This window comes from Sminthopsis crassicaudata, chromosome 3 (genome assembly GCF_048593235.1).
Source record: "Sminthopsis crassicaudata isolate SCR6 chromosome 3, ASM4859323v1, whole genome shotgun sequence".
NCBI classification, from domain to species: Eukaryota; Metazoa; Chordata; class Mammalia; order Dasyuromorphia; family Dasyuridae; genus Sminthopsis; species Sminthopsis crassicaudata.
The window spans coordinates 428666997-428687926 of NC_133619.1; the positions used below are offsets into that span (position 1 = coordinate 428666997).

The following is a 20930-nucleotide window of genomic DNA, read 5'->3' on the forward strand; positions in this document are numbered from 1 at the left end:
CTGATATTCCAAAATGCAAAGGAACTTGGATTATAGGCAAAAATCAAGTATCTACCTTATATTTCAGGGAAAAAAGATGGACATTCAATGAAACAGGTGAACTTCATTTATTTGTGATGAAAAGGCCAAAGCTAAAAAGGCAAAAAGGAAAGAAAAAAACTGTTTCTTTTAAAAGTTAAAAGTTTACATCTCTCTATAGGACATGAGTAAAAGGCTAGAGCAGAATCTATTATGCTTCAGCTGAATTTAAAAAAGCAGAGGGAGTGGTCCTCATCTCAAAACAAGCAAAAACAAAAACAGATCTAATTAAAAGAAAACCGCATCTTGTTAAAGTGTATCATAGACAATCAAGCAGTATCAAAAGTAAGCATCCAAATTCCTTAAGGAGAAGTTAAGAGAGCTGCAAGAAGAATTAGACAGCAAAACTATACTAGTGGGGGATCTCAACCTTACTCTTTCAGAACTAGCTAAATCAAACCATAAAATAAATAGGAAAGAATTAAGAAAGTAAAAATAATTTTAGAAGAGTTAAGTATGATAGATCTTTGTAGAAAATTTAATGGAGACAGAAAGGAATATACTTTTATCTCAGCAATACATGGAACCTACCCAAATATTGATCATGTATTAGGGCATAAAAACATCAAAATCAAATGCACAAAGGTAGAAATTATAAATACATTTTTTCAGATCATGATACAATAAAAATGCAGGGGGAAATAGACCAAAAAGTAACTGGAAACTAAATAATTTAATCCTAAAGAATGAGTGGGTGAAACAACAAATTATAGATACAATTGATAATGTCATCCAAGAGAATGACAATAATGTGACAACATACCAAAATTTATGGGATGCAGCCAAAACAGATCTTAGGGGAAGTTTTATTTCTATAGATGTTTACTTGCATAAAATAGAGAAAGAGAAGATAAAAGGAACTGGGCATGCAAGTAAAAAAGCTAGAAAAAGAACAAATTAAAACCCCCCAAATAAATAATAAATTTAAAATTCTGAAAATAAAAGGGGAAGTTAATAAAATTGAAAGTAAGAAAACTATTCAATTAGTAAACAAAATTAAGTTGGTTTCATAAAAAACAATAAATTGATAACTCTTTAGTCAATTTGATTAGAAAAAGGAAAGAAGAAAATCAAATTGTTACATCAAAAATTAAAAGGTGAACTTTCCACCATTGAAGAGGAAATTATAGCAATAATTGGGAGATATTATGACCAACTCTTTGTCAATAAATCTGATAAGCTAAGTGAAATGGATGAATACTTACAAAAATATAAATTGTCCAGATTAACAGAAAATTAAATATATTACTCAAATAATTCCATTTTAGAAAAAAATAAATTGAACAAGCTAATAATCATCTCCCTAAGAAAAATATCTCTAGGGTCAGATGAATTTACATGTGTGTTCTACTAAATAATTAAAGCAAAGAAAGTTTTATATATAACTATGGAAAATAAAAATATTAAAATAAAAAATAAAAAGAATTCAGCTATCAACAAGTTTCTAGTAGAATGTAAGCTTCTTGAGAACAGTGACCATTGCATTTTTAATAATTATCTTACTAGTACTTGGCACAGTACAGATATATCTTTAATATTTTTAATTGACTTGTAAAGATAAAATGGAATTTTAACATAAAAGTATATTATTAGTCATTATCAAACATTCCAAAAAAATGCCATTATGCATATAATCTATGTTCTTGGGGACTTTTTATAAACATAGCCATAGTTACCTAGGCAAAGAGACAAGATTCTAATTTTACTTCCCAAGGCTTATTTGAATGTAGACTATGGGGTGATGTCCCCAACACACTGATTTTTGCAAAAAAAGGAAGCACTCAATAAGAGTTTGCTGTATTGAATTTATATTTTTTTCCATTTTATTGGGCCCCTTTTTCATTCTGTGGTTTAAATACAATTGGCAAGCATAAAATTCAAATTCACATAAATTATGGAGTTCTCTGACAAGCAGGCTATTTCTGAACTCTTAAGAATTTTTAATGCCTTCTTATATGCCTTATGCAAGTAAGCCCTAAATCAACATTTATTACTCCTTGTAGACCTAAGGTTATTAAATTTGTGTTAAATATTTTACAATACCTAGATAGCTTCCAAATTTTACTTTATTCTGTCTGTCCACAAAAGCCTTGTACTTGTTTGCTGTAATGCTGTACACAAAGAGTGAACCTGTCCAGTAATGTGATCCAGGGGCTCCCATAACAATTAAATCCTAGAAAGAAAATAAAGCACCTTTATTATCAATGGGAAAGTGTTTTTACCACCCAAGTCTGAAACAAACAAATTTTATGTGAATATTTAATACATTGGGGATGGGGAAAGGATGCTTTTAATTCCAAAGAATTTATTAAAAATAAGCAATATAGTGAAGACATACAAGATGGCTACAAAGGCTTCAGTTCATTCAAAAGGCTTCTGGAGACATCTCTAAAAATAAGCTAGTAAATGACTAGTAAAAGTAACTTAAGTGAATTTAAATTTACTTAAAATTTTACTTAAATTTTTAAAAAAGTAAATTACTAGTTTAACTAGTAAAGAATAAAGATTTTTTTTTACTCTATTCTCTTTTACATCAGAAAAGCCAGAGGCTTCTAAAATTAAGGGTTACTCAAGATGTATCATAGAGCAGAAAGAAAAATATTTTGGAAAACACGAAGTTGGGAAAGACACCCCTTCCTCATTGAATAAATGATTAGTGATCTACCCACAAAACAAATTTCCTCAAAATTTTATAGTCTAGTTCTATTTCCTCTCAGGTTCACACTTTAAGATGGAAGTTTTTTTTTTCCTTTAGGTCTTGCCTTAAATAATAGCTTATCCCTTTGTCTTGGCCTTTTCCATATTCTTACTCTCATAAGCAGAACACCAAATTAAACAAATTTTGTTGTAAAAGAAATTTTATTAATGATAAAAATGTAGTCTTATATTTCCTACAATTTATAACTAACTTTAAAATACTTGGATAGTTATGTTTTAAGTATGGATTCTATAAAATGTAAAAAAAAATTATCCTTTAGTGAAGTGAAATCTTGATGTATTCAATAATATTACTTTTTAAAGAAGACCATTCAGGATAAGACATTCTTTACATTGTTCATTTATTAGAATTTTCTCAATATATAAATTTAATTTAAAGAATGAAGATTACAATTTAGGCTACTATAGGAAAAGCCATTTTTGCTAAATTTTGCACTTTTTACATTGTCAAAAAGTATCATATTAGTTATATAACTAATATAAGCTATTCCTGAGGATTCTGTAGTTCCAAAAGGTTAAATTGTTTGTTTTTTTTAAATGTAATACTTACTTCTGTGTGAAAACTAGATATTCCAGCTTGACATGATGTATACTGTTCTCCAAACTTTTTTAGATGATCTAAAGAAAAATAAAAGGAAAATAATTTGTGAACTATTTTTAAAATAGTACATTAACTATATGTGATTTTATAAGCCTCTGATGTCAAAAATTTTAAAGGTATAGCCTTTGGTTATCTCATGTTTTTAAACAAGAATATCACATCAATACTTTAAAAGATATAAGCCTCTAGGGATTCTTTCCTTCATTGAATTTATATCTTCAGCACCCATCTGTCTAGCTTAGTGTTCTGTCTCTGGAATTGTGATGAAGATGGAAAAGGTCGATAGAAGGGCAGCAAAATAGTCAAGACAGCACAAAGGCAGGACCAAAATAAGGATTTCAATTTCAAAAGGCAAACACTAAGGGAAATAAAACTGAGGTCTATAAAAATTTGAAGAAACTGACATGTTTTATGATTGCATCCCTCATTGTTTATTCAATTAGCACATAGTAGGTACTTTAAATATTTGTTGATTATCCAACAGATCACTGTTGTTTGAAAAATTCAAAACTATTTTACATTTAATAATATAGGGAGAAGCAGATTAGGGCTGGACCTCAAATGTTCAAACTCTAGTTTTCATCATACTCTACACTCTTCTCCCTCAAACCCCTTCAATCTTGTCATTTGTAAAGTGAGAGACTGAAAAATGTGATCTGAGTAAGGCCCCTTCCAGCTATGATATTTAGCTCCCAACTTTCACTCTTGCAGAAGGTATAGATTTCATTTTTAGGAGAATAAAATGAAGTGCCCTCCCCTTAAATAATTTGGGGTCTCACAGTTTCTAAGTGAAAAATTTTAAGTGAATTATTTAAGATTCCCAATTCCCATTTCCCTTCCACTCTGTTCTAAATAACTATTTTAACTGAAATTGTAACAGCTCCAGCAGATGTATTGGGTGAAGATTTTTATTATGCACTGATATTGATCATTTCACTAAACATAAATTACTCCTCACCAATCTAAAGGCAATATATTGCAGGCTTAAGGGAGCTTAAAGAAATATATGTTTCTAGTATTCTATGCCTATTTCAATATATTAAGAAAAATGAGAAATCAAACCATAGGGGAAGAATCCAATCAATTTTATCTTTAAAAATAAAGCAAATGGGACATTTGCTATCCTGTAAAATATACCAGATGTCTAAATTCAACCAACACTCTTAGTTTCAACTGTTTGCAATGAGCACAAGACAATTCTGGGTCACAAGTCTTTCATGAAATGAAATATTTGCTATCTTAAGCAACATTTTTGATAGGGAGAAGAGGAATGTAAAAGACAATAGAGAAAGAAGATTTTGAGTGTATGTGTGTGTGTGTTTATATCATATATAAAGGAGTATGAAAGAGATGTAGAATTGGCAGGTTGTGAATAGAAAGATGACCAGACAATCATTCTAGTTGAAGAGAAGTTTCAAGAATGTCCCAAAAGGTCATATATACATTGTTATTTCAAAAACTGTAGGTAATGCTAGTATAAGAACAACCTATGTAATAACTATGTTGCGACCATTGTAGAGGAGGGAGCTACAATGTTTCCCTGTGTAAAGACTCTTGTATGGCACAATGGCAAAACTGTAAGTTAGAGTGCAGCTGTATATTCATTTGAAAAACCTGCAATATTATTTCTTCCTATCTTCCACATCTATAAAAATATCTTTAAAAATCTATTTTAAAGTACAAAGCAACATACTAGGCACTTTAGGTCAATGGTGTCATATACAAATAGAAATAGGGGCCATTAAAGCATACATAAATATCATGAAGACTGCATATTGATATAGAAAATCACATATTAACATTATGTACTACTATATTTTTATTTTTATAAATTTTTCCAATTACATTTTATTTTTACTCAGAGTGCTATTAGTTGCATGTGGCCTACAACAGTCCTTGCTACACAAAAAGCTTCATGATTAATTGAATTAATTAGTAAAGAATAGCTCTAGTTATACAAGGATGACTATAAGATATGGTTCTTGTCCTCAAGGAACATATAATCTTTACTTCAGCTAGCTTCTTTGAATGTTGAGAGAATTGTTCTGGAGCCATGTAATGATTTTTTAACTTTTTCAGGAAAAAAAAGCTATCATAAAAATCTTAAACAGTACTATTAACATAATTGTTATTTAAATAGAATACTTTAACAATATGATATGTGTTTTGTCCATTAGTATGAATGTCCTTTGGACTCCAGAAAGAAAACATTGTTAAGTGTTACCAGTTTTTAATTTTCTAAATATTAATGAGTAATGAAGCTTTTGTGCAGCAAATCTTGCTTTCAATTTCATGCTGATATTAGTATCTACTCAACTTATTTAAGCTCTGTGTTTATATTTTCACTTCACTTGTTGACTACTTCTCCTGTAAGCTGCCTGCATCCTAGTTGGGTCATAAAGAAAAAAAAAAAACTTTTCAGCTTTCACTTATTGATGCTTCTATACAAGAGACAGTAAATGAAATAGAAGAAGTAGAGACAGATGGTGAAAGAGAGAGAAAAAGAAGAGGAGATAGAGAATATACAGGTGAAATTTGCTTAGACTCTAAAGCATTTTGAAAAGTATTGAGATGAGGGGAAAATTAAACAGAGTAATTTTCACAGAAAAGCTTTTCTATTTTGTTGGATGGGCAATGAATTTCCAGAATATTGGAAATGTTTATTTTTTAATATAAACTACATTTTTCTTCACAAAATTAAATATAAATGACACTTAATTATCCACTTTATTGGCAGAACTCATCCCTTATCTAAATAGGAAAGAATTGACCATAACAACGTTTTCCTTAAGTACATAAATTTCATTAATTATTTCGTGCTAACCCTACTAGCTATAGCGTATAAAACGAAAGAGAAATAATTTAGGAGTTAAAACAATTTTTAAAAAATTAATAGTGAAAATGTGGGACCAATTTATTTATATATATAAGGAAAAATAATTTTCGACTTGAAAATCATGAACCAATATGTATCTACATTTTAAAGCAACATATAGTTGCTTCTTGTGATCCAATAATACAATCTCACCTCACCTTGATAACAGGGAGCCATTCTTTTACTATGCTCTGTTCTCAAGTCAGGCGGCATTAGATAACAAACACCACTAGGAAGCTTATATTCATTTTTCATGTAATATATATTTTTCCATCGATGTCCACAAGCCTGTATGAAATACAAATACAAATTATGTAACAGATATATTCATGCCATAAATGTTTGTACAATATCAACTAAGGACAAAATCGTCACTACATACCACAATAGTTCCATTTTCTTTTGGCTGTCTGAAAAGACTGACTCCCAACCATTGATTGTCTCTTTCTCCTAAACATGTCTTTCCACAGTAGTCTCCAGCAGGGCTGCCTATAGAATGTACAAAAAGATCACCTTCCATAGTTATCTTGGAAAAATATTATGCTACATCAGCTAATAAAAATGGGTATACAAACTTAAATCACATGTGAAATTAAACTCTCTACTTTTCCATTCTGTATTCAGTGTTTATCAGACTGAGCTATCTTCAGGGTTAGATAAAATATTTTAGAGAAATTAAAAACAAATAGGGTGTAGTAAAAGGTACTATGATGTATTAGCTGTCGTGATAGACCTGGTATCTTGCTGACACTGCTTAAGTCAAACCCTGTCTTTGACATCTACTAATTGTGTGGTCACTCTTAACTTCAATTTCTTAATCTGGAAAATGAAGGGCTTGGACTAGATAGCCTCTGAAACCCCTTTAGTTAGTAAAACAAAGGCCTAACTATATTACTTCTTCACTCAAGAATGTTACAGCTCCAAGTATCTCTAAAAATCAATTATAAACGTCTCTGTTTGGAATTTAAAGTCTTCACAACCTAGCTCCAAGCTACCATTTTTGGTTTTATTTTATACTGCTTGACTTCACATACTTTACGCCACAACTAGATTGGCCTCCTTGCTAGTCCTTACACATAGCTTTCCATGTCTACCCTTTTACAAAGGTCCAGGACACATATTCTTCCTCTCTAATTTTCGTCAAAGTTCAGCTCCAGTGCCCCATGTTACAAAAGTCCTTTTTCTGATTTCCCCCTAGTTGTATGTCCCAGACCTTCCCCTACACAACTTTACATTTATATTACACACACTCACACACACACACATATGTATGTGTATGTATATATGTGTGTATGTATGTATATATATATATGCATAGGTTATCTTCCCCTATAGGAAGGACAGATTATTCATTTGTCCATGTGTCTCATACACAGTTCCTGACACATCGTAAATGCTTGTTGTTTTCTATTAGTTTTGTAAAACTAATTTTTGGGGAGTATCTAATGCTACCCTTGCCAATAAATTTACATTACACTCCATCTTTTGTCTCTGTGTGTTTTCACATCTGAACACTCCTCATAGAGTCTCTCTATTTCTTTAAGATACAACTCAGACATCATCTTCAGAAATAAGCTCTTCTAGCTCTTCCTAACTCCTCATGTCCCTTTCAAATTACTTTGTATTTAACTGCTTTTCATATATTTATTTCAGCAACTAGATGGTACAGTAGATAGAGTGCTAGTCCTGCAGTCAGGATGACCTGAACTCAAATTCAGCTTCAGATACCTACTAGCTGTGTGATTGTGGACAAGTCATTTAACCCTGTTTGCCTCATCTATAAAGTGAATTGGAGAAAGAAATGGCAAGCTACTCCAATATCTTTGCCAAGAAAATTCCAAATGGAGCCATAAAGAGTAGGTTCCAATTGAAATGGTTCAACAACAAATATTTTGTTTACCCATTTTATGTTTATGCAGTATGTATACACACACACACACACACACACACACACACACACACACACACACACACTCTCTCACACACACAATTTATCCCTCATAAGAATGTAAGCCCCTTTTAAGTAGGAATTGTTTCTTGCTTTATCACATGTTCTTGGTGCCTGGTGCATAGTAAGTACTTAGTAAATACAAGTCAATTGATTCTTCTTTCTCTTTAAATTCCAGAGGGAAAAAAAAAAGAATGAGTTACCATAGAAAGACTCAGCAAACTGTGAGCTTTGGTTATTGGAGTTTTAAATTTAGTTTTTATATTTTTATATCATATTGATCCTCCCCACTTTTTTTTTTGGCTCACTCCATTTAAATTTCATTGTATGCGAATCATTACACACTAGAGTCACTTTCCCTATAAACCTAGTCATTTACTTGAGCAAGGCTTCTTAATCTAAGGTACATGAACAGATTTTGGGGGCTCCATGAAACCTTTAGATAGGGAAAATTTTTGCATCTCTCTATTTTCACTAAGCTCCAAGTGAAACTGAGCATTTCCTTCATTTATTTCAAAACATTATTCTGCAAAAGAGTCCTTAGGTTTCCACTAGAATATCAAAGAAAGCCACAAAGGACAGACACACAGAAAAAGGTGAAGAATTCTTGGATTCTAAAGGAAAAATCCACATTCACAGGACTTGATTACATGTTTAAGACTAATATACAAGAGATATGATTCCTCCACATGGTTTTTCATCTCCCAACCCCAACAGGAGCATAATCTTACAGTATGAAGACTGGAGGATAAGCTTGTATTTGTTTGTTCTACAAAAAGATGTCAAGGGAAAACAACCAAACCATCAAACACAGCTGCCCTGAGTAAACAGCACACAAAATCCAATCATGTAGCCATCAAGGAACGATGCAGTATGGTTTTACAACAGCATTGTTACATAAGTATATAGGTAGGAAATTACATATGCAGGCAGAAGCTATATTAATCACTTATTCCTATGCCATTTAGCTTTTCCCCCAAAGACAATGCATAATTTTTATTTAGCATGGCAAAGAAAAATGAAAAAAAAATGTATTTGAAGGGATTTAGTTTAAAGGAGACATTTTCATTTTACTTTTCTACAAAAAGCAATATTCTAAATAGAAACAATCTCTGTATTAATATCAAGAGTACCAAAATAGTAATGAAACATTTTCTGGTTTGAGAAAAAAATGTAAATATAGAGAATTGTAACTAAAGTTTATGGTTGCACAAAACATGGCAACATGATGCCAAAAACAAAACTTTCTACATGGTGTCCAATTTCTAGTAGCCTGATTTTGTTCATTCAGTTACCCATTTGTTTGATTCTCAAGAAAATACAATTTAATGTAAAAACTCCTATTACATTTGTTATGTCACCTCATAATATATATCTATATTTATATATACATATAGAAAGAGATCTATACCTATTTCTACACACACACATACACACACACATAACAGAACCCCTTTGTTTTATAGCAATAAAGCAGTTTGTTATAGCAGAAAAAATAAATCACTGACTCTGAAACAGGAGACTGATTAAAATATCAACTCTGAGTTCCTGACGAATAGAAACTGTTTCACATCTTGTTATTTGTAGTTCCAGTTCCTGCTCCATAGTATTTAATACATGCTTATTGATTTATTTGTTTGACTCTGAGGAAGTCAGTTAATTGTGATAGGTCTCAGTATCCCATCCTGCAAAATAAGGAAATTAAACTAGATGGTTGCTAAGACATTGCCAGCTCGAGGTCTAGGATCCCATAAAATTGAAAGGTTAACTTACCCCAAACCACAAGTGCCACACAAGTATCCAGTGGTAAGACTCGGATCCGACAACTCTACACAGAACTCTTCCCCATTATATCAGCCTCCTCCCCTCCTCCCTAACACTTCAACTACTTTAAAGATACTTTAATGATGCATTTCCCTCAGGAACACAAGACCTTTTACATGAAAGTCAAGACATCACCCATGATGACATTGCTCCTCTTTGAAAACGAAGAATAAACAATAATATTTATAAGAAATATACACAAGAGTGAGATCCCCCCTCAACACACTCAATTTCTATCAAAAATATGATTAGTAAGATTAAAAAAACACTTTAAAACTTCATATTATTTAGTAGGAGAAAAGTTTTGATATTAATTAGTCACCTAATTAGGGAAAGTCATTTTTTAACCTGAAATACATTACATAATCATGGAAACAGATAGCATTCTAAGAATTCAATGCAAGATCCTTAAAGGCAAGAATTATTTTTTTTTCTGTCTTTGTTTCTAGCACATAGAGAGAGCTTAACAAATGCTTGCTGAAGTTTGGCCCTAAAATGTACCTCCCTTTCTTTCTTGAAGAGGTTGGAGACTATGATTGTAGAACATTGCAGATACCATCAAACTCAAGTAATGTACTGAGTCATTTTATTGAACTGCTTCAACTCCCACTCTATTTTCTTCCTTTTTTAAAGGTAAGGGTTCATAACCTTTCCGTGAGTTGTAGACCCCTTTTGCAATGTGCTGAAGCCCACAGACCTCTTCTCAGCAGGATGTTTTTAAATGCATAAAAATAAAATGCATGGGATCAAAAAGAAGCTAATTATAATGAAATACAGTTATCAAACTAACTTTTTTAAAGATCCCAAGCCTTATATCCCAAAGAGATTTTAAATAAGGGAAAGAATGTTTGTGTCAGCCCTCTTTGTAGTGGTCAGAAACTGGAAACTATGTGGATGCCCATCAACTGGAGAATGGCTGAATAAATTGCGGTATATGACTATCATGGAATATTATTTTTCTGTAAGAAATGACCAGCGGGATGATTTCAGAAAGGCCTGGAGAGAATTACATTAATTAATGCTGAGTGAAATGAGCAGGACCAGGAGATCATTATATACTTCAACAACAATACTATATGATGATCAATTCTGATGGACGTGGCCCTCTTCAACAATGTAATAAACCAAATCAGTTCCAATAGAGCAGTAATGAATTGAACCAGCTACACCTAGCAAAATAACTTTGGGAGATGAGTATGAACCACTACATAGAATTTTCAATCCCTCTATTTTTGTCCACCTTCATTTTTGATTTCCTTCACAGGTTAATTGTACACTATTTCAAAGGCCGAGTCTTTTTGTACAGCAAAATTACTATATGGACATGTATACATATATTGTATTTAACTTATCTTTAACATATTTTACATGTATTGGTCAACCTGCCATCTGGGGGAGTGGGAGGGGGCAGGAGGGGAAAATTGAACAAAAGGTTTTGCAATTTGCAATGCTGAAAAATTACTCATGCATATATCTTATAAATAAAAAGCTATAACTAAAAAATAAAAAAATAAAATAATAAAAATCCCCAAAGCTAAGGAGTTCTGTCAGAAAGTATGGTTCTCTGGAAAAATGGACCTGGAAATAAATGAAACCAATAAAAACTTAAAAATAATTGTATTTTTTGGATTGTATTTATTTGGATACTAAAATATGCTGGCATCAATCATCTTTTTCATGCAAAAAAAAAATCGACATTTTCATTCTCATGATTTTGGGCGTATTTTGATGCAATAGTATCCTCCACATTTCTAGTGTTTGAGGATAATGACAAAGTCCATTTTTGAATTGTATCAATCTAAAAAGCCTTATTCTAGTTTGAAAGTTATATTTATAGATCTCTATCCTACTTGGTTTCAACCAGAATGAGAAGTAGAAGCCAAACATTAAACAGAATGGTATTCATGTGGCAATACAGTACTTCTGATTTGGCCAAATCTGAAGATTATTGGAAATGTCAAGAGAAAGTTAATTCTGTTAATTTTTTCTGAAAGAAGAACATAAGTAAATTCAGATTATCATCATATTTTATCCACATTCCATGCTGAAATAATGTATAAACTGATTTTCAATTCAGTTCATACTTTACCCTATTAACTCCTAGTAAATCAAATCAGTTTTATAATTTAAAAAGTACTTTAACATAAAAGAGGTCAGCAGGAATTAATATGTAATAACTTTCCCTGCTTTTATAGAATTGAAATGACTAATTCTAAGCAAAGCTGAATATAGTTCCCCAATGGAAAAAGTCACATAGAACTATATTCTCCCAGCTCATGCTATAGATAAATCTCGAAGACTCATTTTTCCTTTGGAAAAAGAAAATGTGAGATTGTTTGCCTAATACTTGAACTTTTTCTCCACTCTCTTGTTCTAATCTATGCAATTACTTTGGGTAAACATTTCTGAGAAACAGATATAAATAATGTTACTTTTCTGGCAGCTTGATATGTTAATCTCAATTCCTTTCTGGGAAGTTTTGTCCCATGATTAGCTAGAAGCTCTAGATTTCAAGAAAGTTATAAATTTTATGGATCCCAGTTTCCTAATTCATTAAATAAATCTATTCAATTAAATATATAAATTGCTTCTATCTCTAAACTCCTCATACCATCATAGAGAATATAAATTGTAGCAGAACATAAAACTCCTTGAGTACCGGAACTATTTCACATTTGTCTTTATATTTACAGAACCTATCACAGTGTCTATAAACAGCAGGTGTTTAATAAGTGTTCAATTCCTGATTTATATTTATTAAACGGTCAATAAGCATTTCTTGATTGGCATGCTTTCTTATACTTTGATATTAAAAAGCTTTATATTAAAACAGAACACATCACTAAGATGAATCTATTTATAATGGAGGGTTTATTTAATATTTTCAAAATTCTTTTGTATGATTTTTTTCTTCTGTTTGCTCCAAATATTTGCTCCAAATATCATTTCATTTCTTGCAGTTCTCTTGGATTCTTCTGGCTTTTCCACTATTCCCCAGAAAGCTCATTATTAGGAAATCTCATCCATCATCCTACAAAACTCTATCAATTTTGGCACTTCATCTCATCATCACCTTCAGTCACTCTCATTAGGATGTGGAACCATGAATGCCCAAACCTCTACTTAGGGAAGGAACTCAGTTCAGATATCTTCTCATTTCTCACTTGGCTATACTACTCAGGGCTTTATGCTTCTTCTCAGGTTATGCTCTCTGACTTTATGCTTCATGTCTTTGTGTCAGTTATCTTTCCCCATCCCCACCCCCACATCTCTTGCTTTTCAGCCTTTTGTGGCCAGTATCCTTCCCCCTCCTCTAAATTAGATTGTAAACTCCATGATGGCATAGACTGCCCAAGTCCCAGTAAAATAAAGAATAATAATGATCTCCAATTGAATGTAAGATCCTTGAGGGCAGGGATGGTTTCACTTTTGTCTTTGTATTTCCTAGTATCCAGTACATTAACAAATGCTTATTAAATGTGATTAATCCTCATTTCCAAATCTCTAGTTCTCTTTAAAAATAATACTGAGGTTTGAATTTATTAACACATATGTCTTCCAAATGTTTATTCTAATTTTTTACCAATATATCAACAAATGGATATTAACAGAGGGAAGCTATTCTTATTTCATATTTTTCATGAAATTCACCATGAAATTTATGGAGAGGCAATGAAGGTAATTTATGTTTACCTTGTTGAGAGAAAAATACACTTTTATTGGCCCAAGTCTTTATTATTTTCTTTCTATAAGTCAACAGTTGGGTGCATCAGGAAAAAAAAAAAAATATATATATATATATATATATATATATATATATATGCCTAAGGCTATACAAGTTGACTTTCTGCTTGATGAAATCAAATAACAGTATCTTGTTACTAAATAACCAGCAGAGGGAGCTCTCGGTGTTGTAAGAATAGGCAACATTTATGACCTCAAATGATAACCTGTATGTTAATATGACCCTGCTGGAAAGTCTTAGTTTTTTTTTTGTTTGTTTGTTTGTTTTTGTTTTTGTTTTTTTTTTAATCCACTCTTTCTTCTTTAAACTTAACTTCTTAATAATTTTATTTTTGGATGTTTCCCTAACACCTAATAAAACATTTTAGCAATAGATAGATGAGAGATGTGTTGATAGTTAGCTCAAACTAAAACATGTAGTGAACATCAATAGAAACTATGTTATGTAGAAAAAATATAATTTCCAAGTTGAGGGGGTTATATAGGAAATGACTGAACTTTTTATTATTATATTTTATTGTAGTCAATTTTAGATTATTTTTCTTTAGTTTGGCTATTTGCTAACAAGATTTTAAATATACTATAAAAAGTGGTCAGGTAATAACTACAAGTCATGTGTTCTCTACTAATGATTGTCAATGGATTTTAGTGCATTCAAAGAATGACAAATCATAGACCATTACTGGTTAAAGATAGTAAATTTACATGAACTATTTTTTTTTATCAACACAATGCTATATAATATAGTCATGTTATCTATTCTATTATTTGCAGCCAGAATTTTAAATATTTCCCAAAAAACCTCACCATTCTCTTCTATTTAGAGAAGGCTAATCTGGAGTTAGTAACCCTTTCTCTATATATTCAAACAGAATTCTATCTTCTATCTCCATGAGTTTCCAGTGGTAATTCTACATTTTTGGAGTGTGTATCTTTTTTCATCTGTATCTCATAAGATCCCTCTTGTTGACTCAACCTTAAATATTACATTCTACAAAAATAATCTGTGATCACTTAATTTTGATTACTCAACCAGTCCTATCTTACTGATTACTTTGTACTTAACAAACTTGTATTTATTCTCTTAACACACTTATATATGTACTTTTATATGTATTTGCTCTCTCCTCCCTCCACATCCCCACTCTCCAAAAGAATGTTAGTTCTTTTAATTGATAGATTATTTTGTTTTTTGTTTTTGTATCCCTAGTGCCCAGCACATACTACTATTCTACTACTCTACTACTACTACTTCTACTACTACTACACCACACACACACATACATACACACACATGCACACAAACACATATTATTTGAGTTATTAAAAAAATATAATAATTTCCAGTCCTAGGGAACAAAGGGGTCAAGTTCTTAATGCTTAGGATACTTTAGATTTAAGCCTTCTTTTGAAACTAAATTAAATATAATATAAAAAAAGATTTATAAACATTCATGCCATATTTTTGGTGTCCTTGAAATAAACATGATCAATTTTTTAATTTTGACTTGTCTGTTAGTATTATTAAATAGCAGGAAGCCCTTACTTAAAATATTATGCAAAATTTGTGAATATATATAATCTAAGAGTAACAAAGTGTTTGGGCAGCAAATCTGTAGTGGTAATTCAAGAAAAAGGATTTAGCTTAAAGCACTGGCAATCTAAAAGCCAGCTTAGATCTCAACATCACTCTGTGACTTTGCCCCACCATTCTTTATTAGTGTGGAATCAATCAAGTTATAAATGCCCTGAGACTCAGACTAAGATGAAGAACACTGATATCATATGAACTTTCTGAGCTAGCACTCTGACATAATCAGGCATGGAATAAAGGGAAGGTAGAGGGTAGAGGATGCCGAACATGCAATGATGTGATCATAATTTTTTTTAATTCTCTGTTAAAACATTCAAATAACTAACAAAAGAAAGCTCTATTCTAGAAGATTATAAGAGTAATACAATTTTTAGATGAGAAAAAATTTAAAATAATGGGATTAGGCTGACACAAGAATGATAATAGTATCTTTCTAAGAGTATGTGATTTAAATAAATGATTTCCAATCTCCAAGGTATAACCATCATAAACTTCCCTAAAGAAGATGCTTTAACTAAAAAAAATGAGACTGTAATATATATATATATACATATATATATATATGTTTAAATATATACTTATGCATGTGAATAGTATATATGTATTCATGTATTATGTATAGTTTGTATGGAGATGTATGTGCATTCATATTCTGATACTAAAAATTCCAAGGACTCCACTGTGGTTATTTCCTCCAATGACTAGGGTACAAGCCACCCATGCCTACCTATTCTGTACAAATTTTATCCATGTCTTCCTATGGGAAAGGTACTACTTACCCAATGTATTGGGAGTCATACTTATGTATTATAATGACATTATTATATTATAATGATCTCCATCCATTACTTACTGCCTTCTTAAGGCTGATTCAGTTCCATCTTTCCTGGTTCACATCCACAGTCCTCCTCAAATGCTTCATTATACTCCTCTACTGTCCCTTTCTACAGCTAACATACATACACATCCAATTAGTTATCAACATTTGTAAATTCTATCTCCATCACATCTCTTCTCTCTTCTCACATGGCCTCTCTACTAGTTCATACTCTCATTATTCCTATCCTAAATTGGAATAGTCCTCAGGCCTCCCTGTTTCTTAGCCCCATTTATAATTTCTTCTCCTCTAATATATCAAAGAGATATTCTTAAAATGATGGCCTGACCATGCCGTTCCCTTGCTCAAGAAGTTTTAGTGGCTCTGTCTTGATTCTACAATAAAATACAGGTTTCTCTACATGCCATTGAAAATTTTTCACAATCTGCCTCCAACCCATCTTTCTAGGCTTTTTAAAAAATTACTTCCTGTTATGTACTCTATTTTCCAGATGAATATTCCATCTTTTTCTTCTTTGTCTTTGCTCAGACTGTCATCCATATGAAGAATGCCCTTATATACCTCACTTCTGCCTCTGAGAATCCTTGTCCTTTCAAAGTTCAGTTTAGGTATAATCTGCAAGAGGCCATGTCAGATCAGATCCTCCCAAATGGTGATGTTCTTCTTCCTCAATTTTTTTCTATATATTTTATGTTTACTTATCAATATAGATGTTGTTTCCCCCTTGCTGAATAGAGGATACTTGAAGACCCAGTATTAGATCTTTATGGCTCTAGCTAGCTTAACAAAATACATGTTGAATTAATTCATACTGATTGTTTCTAAATAGTTTGAGGTTTTCATATGATATAGGATGTCAGAACTGGAAAGAAACACTAGAGATTATTTGCTACAGAGGCGAATCTCTGCCCCTCTTCACTCAGATTTCCCCTCTGTTGTTTGGCTCATGTAGTTTGGCGAAGGGGGCCTTTGTTACCCAAAACTGATTTGGTTTTATGCACAGGTACTGCCAGTTCCCAAACATTCATTCCAAGCACAAGAAACTTGGACAGAACTGACCTAGACACATGATCACAATGAGTTAGATACCAGTTTCTCAATATTTAGCTTCACAATTGTTGCCAAAAGTTTATATTTCTTAATTATCAAGGGTGTCATCCAAAGTACAAAGGAATAATCAAGCCAGTATTAGGCAGAAGGTGGAATTTGAAATGGATTATAGAAAACTATTAACAGAAAACTAAAAGGAATGGAAATCCAATCCCTTGAAAGCCATAACTTGGTAAATTGTTAGAAAGCAATAAACTCAATGAGTTATGCTATTCTATTTTTCCCCCCAAGGCTGGGGTTAAGTGACTTGCCCAGGGTCATACAGCTAGGAAATGTTAAGTGTTTGAAACCACATTTGAACTTGGGTCCTTCTGAATTCAAAGCTGGTGCTCTATCCACTGCGCCACCTAGTTGCCCAGAGTCATGCTATTCTAACAAATGAAGATATTAATGGTACTCTGCTTTAGGATGGATGACTTCAGAAGTGACATCTATAAGAGTCATGGGTCATTTCATTTCTTAAAAGAAATAAAAACAGGTGAGAATTTTCAAAAGGAACATATCTGGAATTCCCACAGCAAGATATTTGCCTTTTAGTGACAGAGTTAGCAAAGGTAATCAGAAAAATAATTATTGCTTTAATAGTAACCACTCACATTTTACAAATATATTCTACTATGTAAACCAAAAATTTAGTTCAGAGAATAAAATTTCTAGGGGGGGAAGGCAGTGGAGGGAAAGAACATAATAAAGGGTAACTTCTAATTGATCATAACACAAATTTTAGGGCTGGAAATGTCATTAGTTAAGTTACTTTGTAAGTTTTTATTATGTACTTATCACATCTATTTATTCCAATCAGAAAAGGTTAAGTTTATATAGGGATACTGGAGTAATCAGTAAAAAGGTAAGAATCCTATGCACATGAAGGTCAGGAAAAGTTTCTGTAAGAATATTGGTTAATCACTTCCAGTTGATCAATGATGGACAGAGGTAGCTACACCCAGAGAAGAAACACTGGGAAGTGAATGTAAATTGTTAGCACTAATATCTGTCTGCCCAGGTTACATGTACCTTTGGAATCTAAAGTTTATTGTGCAACAAGAAAATGATATTCACACACATGTATTGTATCTAGACTATATTGTAACACATGTAAAATGTATGGGATTGCCTGTCATCGGGGGGAGGGAATAGAGTGAGGAGGGGATAATTTGGAAAAATGAATACAAGGGATAATATTATAAAAATATATATATAATAAAAAATTATTAATTAAAAAAAAGAATATTGGTTGATAAATTCCCATTTACCCAGAGAACAATAATCAAAAAAAGTTCATATGACCACAACTATTCTCACAATCTATTTTAGGGTAACTGAATTCCACAGTCACAAACCTGAAGTACAATAAGATGCTAATGTTCTTTTTGAATCATCAAATAAAGATTAAACTGCATTCAGTCTTAATTCCCATGATGGATATATTTTACTATAACTGAATTCTTTAAAAATTGTCAATCCACATATAGCATGTAAGTTAACCTTATTCCATTATGCCATTTTCAAAGTTAATAAATCTAGAAACAATGCTTCTCTGAACAAATACTCTGGTGAGAAGTGAAGAAAATTCTGATCTTGGCAATGGACTATCAGCAATGCCAGGTGAGGACAGCAATAGAGGCAATGGTTCTGTTTAGGGCAGACCCAAGCCTCAGTATTACTAAGACAATCACCTGAAAGTTTAAGGTTACTGTTGTTCAGGCACTTGAGTTGTATCCAATTCTTTGTCTCCCCATATAGGTTTTATATTGTTTTGTTTTGTTTTGGCAAGGATACAGGCATGGTTTTCTATTTACTTCCCTAGTTCATTTTATAGATGAGAAAATTGAGGTAGCAGAAGATAGAGAAGTGGGTCTGGAATCAAAAAAAAAAAAAAAAAAAAAAACCAACAAAACCAAAACGCATCTTCCTGAATTCAAATCAGACACTAGCTATTTGACCCTGGACAACTCATTTAACCCTTTTTGCCTTAATTTCCACATTGTAAAATAAGCTTGAGAAGGAAATGTGAAAATACTCCAGTATCTCTATTAAAAAACAACCCTCCTCTTGGCTCACAAAGAGAAAATCAAACATGACTGAAATGACTGAATAAGGACAAATTGAGACAAACAGGGTTAAGTGACTTGTCCAGGGTCACAAAGCTAAGTGTCTGAGATAAGATTGTAACTCAGGTCTTCCTGCCTCCAGGCCTGGCACTATATCAACTATACAATGAAAAAGAAGAGAACATTAATTAATAAATTATTTGGCTAAAATGAATTTTTAGTAATTGTATCCCCCAAATTTAGCACAGCATCTGCCACATGGTTGGTATTCAATTCATATTGACTGGATTGGATTGGATTAGATTAGACAAATTGGGGCATATCATTGGGTACAAACTATCCTGGAAGAGGCATAAAAATTCCAAATGTGTTACAAGCACTAGGGATTTGGAGCTCCCTTTGCTTACAGATAAGGGAGGATAGGAATAAAGAGGATAAAAAGAAGCCCTCTCCCAGAATATATATCTATAATCTACGATATTTTTACTCTTGATATAAAAATGTACACTAGTGGAATCACAGAATTTAAGTAAAAATGATGTTGAAATGGATGAATTTGTTTCAGTCATCCCTCCCCCCTCATTTTATAGATTAGATAGATAAGAGAACATTCACCCAAGTTCACAGAATGATTTAGTTACACACTGGAGTTTCTTAATCTCAAAATATGGATTTGATATGTGAATTCTAGGACTGGAATGAAGCTTTAGGATAAGGAGCAGGGACATGGTAGAAAAAGCCCAGAGGAAGTGCCCTCTACACCTGTCACCTCCTTCTCTGACTTCATGGCTCCTTGAAGAGCCTCCAATTTATAAGGATGCCCAATTCAGTCATGTTCCGTTGCTTTCCAAGCTGTTCTCTGGACTTCCTTTATCAAATGTCTATAGAAGTACTTCTGATGCCCCATTTCAGGTTCCACTTATGCAATATCTATAAGCTTTCCACTTGTATTTGTATTGTTAACTGCTAAATACAGTGCCTATCATAGAGGACTTAATAAATGCTTATTGATTGACAGAAACATATTTGGAAGCATGAAACAGCAGAAAGCACAATGGCTCAAACATAAGAGGACCTGAGTTTAAATCATTCTTCTTCTATTACTTACATGATCTCAAGTTTCAATTTTCCTAAAACTTAGTTTGATCTATTATAAGCTATTATATAAAATGCTAAAGCTTAGTAAGTTGATCTGAGATGGCTATTCCTTGGTGCTGGGCCTAAGGCTAAGTATCAGAAGGGCAAGACCCCATTGCATCAGAATTGTAGAGATGTTTCAGGATGCTAATTATTCCATGCTTCCACTTCAAACCAACTGGCCCATTTTAAAGGGAAAATCTTGATGCTGGTTTCATGATCACTGATTCTATGACAGTTTGTATTGTGCTGAGAATAACTTATTTCTCATTTATGGTATATTTCAAATGTTTTTATTTATAATTCTAATTTTGTTTTTATTTTGTTCTCTACCTTTCCTTTACTTGTTAAAAAGAAAAAGTGGCATGGAAAATACAATTTTTATGGTATTTCATTTATGACTTAGTGGAAA

General features: G+C 32.2%; 1 protein-coding gene across 1 annotated transcript in view; it reads right to left on the minus strand.

Annotated features, from left to right (window-relative positions):
* ITGA4 (integrin subunit alpha 4) overlaps nucleotides 1–20930 on the minus strand; it is a 98730-nt gene that overhangs the window by 67366 nt on the left and 10434 nt on the right. The window contains exons 3-6 of the mRNA XM_074302960.1: nucleotides 6655–6761; nucleotides 6431–6560; nucleotides 3347–3414; nucleotides 2122–2251 (exon numbers count right to left, since the gene is read on the minus strand). Of these exons, the coding sequence (XP_074159061.1) occupies nucleotides 2122–2251; nucleotides 3347–3414; nucleotides 6431–6560; nucleotides 6655–6761 (435 nt within the window). The remainder of the gene's footprint in view (nucleotides 1–2121; nucleotides 2252–3346; nucleotides 3415–6430; nucleotides 6561–6654; nucleotides 6762–20930) is intronic.